The sequence below is a fragment of the Polyergus mexicanus genome, unplaced genomic scaffold (genome assembly GCF_030449975.1).
Source record: "Polyergus mexicanus isolate NDT 795.1 unplaced genomic scaffold, iyPolMexi1.0 SCAF_5, whole genome shotgun sequence".
Lineage (NCBI taxonomy): Eukaryota > Metazoa > Arthropoda > Insecta > Hymenoptera > Formicidae > Polyergus > Polyergus mexicanus.
This window is the reverse complement of record NW_027223325.1, coordinates 6,422,034-6,427,996: the sequence shown is the minus strand read 5'-3', so window position 1 is coordinate 6,427,996 and position 5,963 is coordinate 6,422,034. Positions and strand designations below refer to the sequence as shown.

The 5,963-nt window shown below is 43.5% G+C and overlaps 1 protein-coding gene across 1 annotated transcript; it reads left to right on the top strand.

Moving 5' to 3' along the window:
* Positions 1-2,981: 2,981 nt before the first annotated feature.
* Positions 2,982-5,498, top strand: LOC138933574 (uncharacterized). The gene has a single exon (XM_070296393.1). The coding sequence runs from the start codon at positions 2,982-2,984 to the stop codon at positions 5,496-5,498; it is 2,517 nt and encodes an 838-aa protein (XP_070152494.1).
* Positions 5,499-5,963: the final 465 nt, after the last annotated feature.

Here is a 5,963-nt window from a genome sequence, read left to right as displayed (position 1 = left end):
TAAATAATTAAATTCACAGATAATTAGTAAAATAACTTATTTATTACAAGCCTCGTGAAGAATATCATTTACAGCACATGTCAATAACTCGCAATCTATGAGCGATTCGCTGTTAAACATATCATTTTCATGTATAGTTTTTGCAGCGTTGCATACATTAGCGATATTATTCTGTTGTAAAACAGTTACAAATTGTTTGAATTTTTCATTTACAATATGCGTATTTTCGCATAACCAGTAATACATATGATCTATACATTTTTCAAAATCGAATAAATAGAATAGAGTTGGCGGTTTCATATATAAAGAATTATTAGATAATCCTATTTTTATAATATTCGAATCAGATATTTTAACCACTTCGAATGTCAAATCTCGAATTCGCAATGGGATTTCAGTCGATTGTAGAAGCCGTTCAATGTCCCCACGTTTCTGCATTAGCGATTTCCACGTTTCAAAAGGCAATATTATTTGATTGCCTCGATTATCGCCGAGAATCAATTAGACGCAAGATACAGCTCCAACGTTTATTCCAATGTCCAAATATTTGTATGACGTCGGGGTTAAGGCGTATCGTCTTCCGAGTATACGAACCGCGCGACGAGGCTCGGATGAAATGCTAGGGAGTAAAAACAATATTATTTATATAAATATTTAAAAAGTATAAAAATTCTTCAAGTTAATTAAAACTTACTTGTTACATTTCTTCTTCTTACACGGTGAAGTTTCATCAGCATCTTGAATCGGAACGTAATAATTCATACTTCTTCTTTCAGTGGGATACATTTTTATATGAACCTTTCGCACAAGTGAGTAGTATATATAGGAGAATTCTGGATCGGGTCCTCTGAGGGGGGGGTGAGGGGCGTGGGGAAACCGGCACGGGGGGATATGACGTCACGCGGGGGGGGGGGGGCACGAGTCGACGAGATCGCCTGGGAGATGGCGCTCGGCTCGATCGGGGGTCGCGGTTCCTTCCCGGCGCGACTCGATTTTTCGGGGCCGCGGTTCCTCCCCGGCGCGACTCGTTCTTTAGGGACTCGCGCCGCTTCTAGCGCGCGATCCGCTATTGCGATTCTTTAGGGACGAGCGTCGCTTCTAGCGCGCGATCCGCGAGCGGACGTCGGGTATCTGGCGTCGAGAGAGACGGGGATCGTCGGAGGGCGGTCGAACGGAGAAAGGAGCGTTCTCGTCGCTCTTTTCGCGACGCGCGTTAGCGGCGATACGAGCGCGCTTATCGCGTTTCGGGGCTGAGTTTTTTCGTTTTCGGGTACAGATTTTCTTAAAGAGAAATCCTTATATATATAGATATATTTATACAGGACAGATTTTCTTAAAGAGAAGGAATGAGGGGGAAGGGAAAATCGGCGCAGGGCGAGAGGATGGGCTTATCGCGAGGTGTGCGTGTATGCGTTGTCGGTCCGGTGGTGGGGGCCGGTATTGTGCGGGGGCGTCGCGAGAGAGATAGAGTTTATGGAGTGAGCGAGACGGCGCGTACGGTGTACGAGCGAGGGAGATAGCGCGTGCGGTGTGCGTGCGAGCGGGATAGGTAAAGCGGGCGATGTCCGTCTGCTAGAATATTCGCGGCAACGTGACTCAAGGTTTAGACGCGTCGAGATACGTTTATCGATGTTTTACAAATATCGGCGAGCGCCGAGTACAGCGGGTACTTTGTAATTTTTGTGTGAGCTAATTGTTCGGTACAGCGGAAGATTTCGCGATAATCCGCAAAATGGAAATTATGGAAAATATCGCGCGGATTGAACGCGACCTGTTTGAGCTGTCGCACCGAGTCGCTACCTTGGGCGAGTATTTCGCGTGGGCGCAGCGATGCGAGGAATTTATCGAACAGCTCGGGGAACGCAGCCGTGTCAAGCGTCCGCGACTCTCGATCGGAGTTCGACGATCTCTGGTGGCCAGAATCGCGCAACTTGAGGGTGCGAAGACTCGATTAGAGAGACGGTTTATACATAGCGGTGGTGATTATAGTGGTGACAACAACGCGGAAAGACTCATTTGGCGAGAGATCGATACCGCGTTCGAAGACCGTATACTGACCGGTGCGGTGATTAATGCGGACTATATCAAACCGCGACAATTTCTCGAGAACGCCAAAGACATTGTGCTCGAACGCGTGCAAAAAATTATGGAAAGATGTAATAACGTGAAAGTGAACACCATGTTTAATGGTGAGTTTGTGTCGGGTGATAAACGCGCCAATAAGAGTATCAATACCAGAAACTATGAACTCTTTCGCAGGTCCGATCTACACGAGTGGTACGAGCGACGCGTCGTCGAGCCCACCCTTGCCTCGCTCGAAGAATTTCAAGAACGCGATAGCGGGTGGGCATTGTCGCGAATCCTCGATTTAATTGTAAATATAAATAAATATAATCCAATGCGCGCGGGATGCTATATTAAATTACCGCGAGAAATAATATTGAAGAGAGCGGTAATAAACGTGCAATCTAATGACAATGCGTGTTTCGCATGGGCGGTGGTCGCCGCTCTGTATCCAGCCGAAAAAAACACGGGTCGGGAATCTTCGTACCCGCATTACACGACAGTGCTGAATCTCCAGGACATTGAGTTTCCAGTGACCGTTAATCAAATAAAAAAATTTGAACTTTATAACGGCATTTCGATAAATGTATACTGCATCGAGAAAGAGAATAATATTGTCCCGATACGTCTTTCGGCGCGAAAGACAGCAAGTTGACGTGTCTGTCCGACATGTCAACTTGCTATACGTGCAAGATTCGCAAGACCTCGGACATTTTGCGTGGATCAAGAATTTATCCCGCCTCGTGAGCTCGCAACTGAGCAAACATAATGATCAAAAATATATCTGCGATCAGTACGTATATATTTAATAAATTTAATTGCAGAAATCTTTGAACAAAAATTATTTCTTTTACAGATGTTTGCACTACTTTGGCTCGAACGACAAGTTACAGTCACATACGGTGGACTATCGAGAGATGAACGAGTGCGCTATCCGATTACCGAGCGATAAGGACAAGTGGCTCACGTTCAATAACTATAATTGGAAAGAGCGGCTTTCTTTCGTCGTGTACGCCGACTTGGAGTGTGTTTTAGAGAAGACGGAGGAAGAGAGAAACTACCAACATCATAAAGTATTTAGCATAGCATATTATGTACATTGTTCGTACGATGATTCGTTATCCGCGTATCATTCTCGCCGCAGCACCGATTGCGTTTCGTGGTTCGTGGAAGAATTAAAAAATTTAGCGCAACGCGTAAAGGCTATTTTAACCACAAATGTCCCCATGGTAAATTTAACGCGAGATGAGCGGAAAAAGTTTTACAGTGCGATACACTGTCACATTTGCGAGAAACTATTCGCGCAAGACGATACACGCGTACGCGATCATTGCCATTTAACCGGGCGATACCAAGGTCTCGCGCATTCAAATTGTAATTTGAATTATAAAGAATCTTTTTGCATTCCCATAGTATTTCACAATTTCCGGTTACGATCGGTCACAACCGGTTACGATTCACATTTTATTATCGAGGAAATAGCAACAGCGTTCGAAGGCTCGATCAATCTACTACCGATAACGAAAGAAAAGTATATTTCATTCACGAAACACGTTAAAGATACTATCGAAGGATCAGATTCGCGAAGCGATATAAAGTTACGGTTCATCGATTCGTATAAATTTCTCAGTACTAGTCTCGAAAAATTGATATCGTTTCTAAATAATGATAAACTTCAAATTTTAAAATCGAAATTTCAAAATTTATCGATTGAAGAGTTCAATTTATTGACACGGAAAGGTGTCTTTCCATACGAATACATTGGCTGCGTCGATAGGTTGCACGAAACGTGTTTACCGCCGCGCGAATCATTTTACAGTTCCTTGACCGGTGACACCGTATCCGAGAGCGATTACGCGCACGGCGAGAATGTCTGGAAGCGGTTCTCCGTACGAACTTTGGGCGAATACAGCGATCTATATTTAAAAACGGATGTCTTGTTATTGGCCGACGTTTTTGAAAATTTTCGCGACAAATGTATCGAGAGTTATGGGCTCGACCCCGCGTATTACTATACTCTTCCCGGATATACGTGGGATGTCATGCTAAAATATACGAATATTACGTTCGAATTGCTAACAGACATTGACATAGTTATGTTTATCGAACGTGGTATACGCGGTGGCCTGAGCCAATGTTCCGGCAGATACGCGCGAGCCAATAACAAGTACACATCGTCTTACGATCCATCGAAACCATCGTCGTATGTGATGTATTTCGATGTAAACAATTTGTACGGTTGGGCGATGTGTCAACCGTTGCCCTATGCCGATTTTCGATGGGTCGACGACATCTCTGATTTTGACGTTAGCGCGATCGCTTCGAATTCGCCCACAGGTTATATTCTCGAGGTCGATCTAGAGTATCCGCAACATCTTCACGACGCGCAAGCTGACCTACCGTTTTGTCCGACGCGCGATAAGCCGCCCGATAAGCGGGAGGACAAACTCCTCGCGACTCTGTACGATAAGAAGCGTTACGTGATACACTATCGCAATCTGCAGCAGTGCACGCGTCACGGCCTTCGCGTCACAAAGATACATCGCGTATTGCAATTCGCTCAATCCGTATGGCTTCGCGATTACATCGAACTGAACACCCGCTTTAGAACACTCGCGAAAAACGATTTCGAGAAAAATTTATACAAATTGATGAACAACGCGATTTTCGGTAAAACTATGGAAAACGTGCGCAATCATATCGATGTAAAATTATTGACAAAGTGGGACGGACGATACGGCGCGGAGGCGATGATTGCGAAACCAAATTTTCACAGCAGGAGTGTCTTTTCGGAAAATCTGATCGCCGTTGAATTGCGCAAACTCGAGGTGAAATTCAATAAACTGATCTACGTCGGTATGTGTATACTCGATATATCAAAAGTGTGTGTATACGAATTTCACCACGAGTACATGTTACCGTTATATCGCGAAAATTGTAAAATAATGTACACCGATACAGACAGTATGATTTATCACATCGAGTGCGAGGATGTGTACGAGAACATGAAACGCGATATCGCTAGATTCGACATGAGCGATTATCCGGCTAACAACGTGTACGGTATACCGCTCGAGAACAAGAAGGTGCCGGGCTTGATCAAGGACGAGAATAACGGTGCCATCATGACCGAATTCGTTGGACTCAGGGCGAAGATGTACGCGTTGAGGGTGGATGGTAGGGAGGACGCTAAAAGAGCAAAAGGCGTCAAGCGTAACGTCGTAGCGCATACTATAACGTTTGACGATTACACGCGGTGCCTGCACGATGAAATTGAAATGACTCGACAGCAGTCCCGCATAAGATCAAAATTGCACGAAGTATACACCATCAGCGAGACAAAAATCGCCCTGAGTCCGTACGACGACAAGCGATACGTCATACCACATTCGATCGATACGCTCCCGTGGGGACATTACCGAATACCCATATAATGTATGTATGTATATGTACGAGGAAAACAAAAGAAATATATTTCTATCTTTCTTTTTATATTTCATATTTTATATGCTATATATGTACTACGTATCGCTTAGCATAAAAATATATTCAAGCATTTTTACAACATAATAAGAATGCTAATTGGTCGATTTGCTTACGGCTTTACGGTTAAGATAAAAATTTTATCACGCACAATAGCAAGAATAATATCTTAAATAAATCAAAAAATTTGAAAAAAGTAACGATAAAAGTAACTGTTAAATTCGTTACTCGTTACCGGAAAATGTAACGAAGTTACATTTTCCATTACAAATAAAATTTGTAATGCCATTACCGTTACAGTTACCGAAAAAAAGTAACTGTAACGGCGTTACAAGTAACGCGTTACTTCCCAACCCTGCTCATTTATAAATTACTAGATAACTATAAATAATAAATTGTCATGAAGATTATAAGTA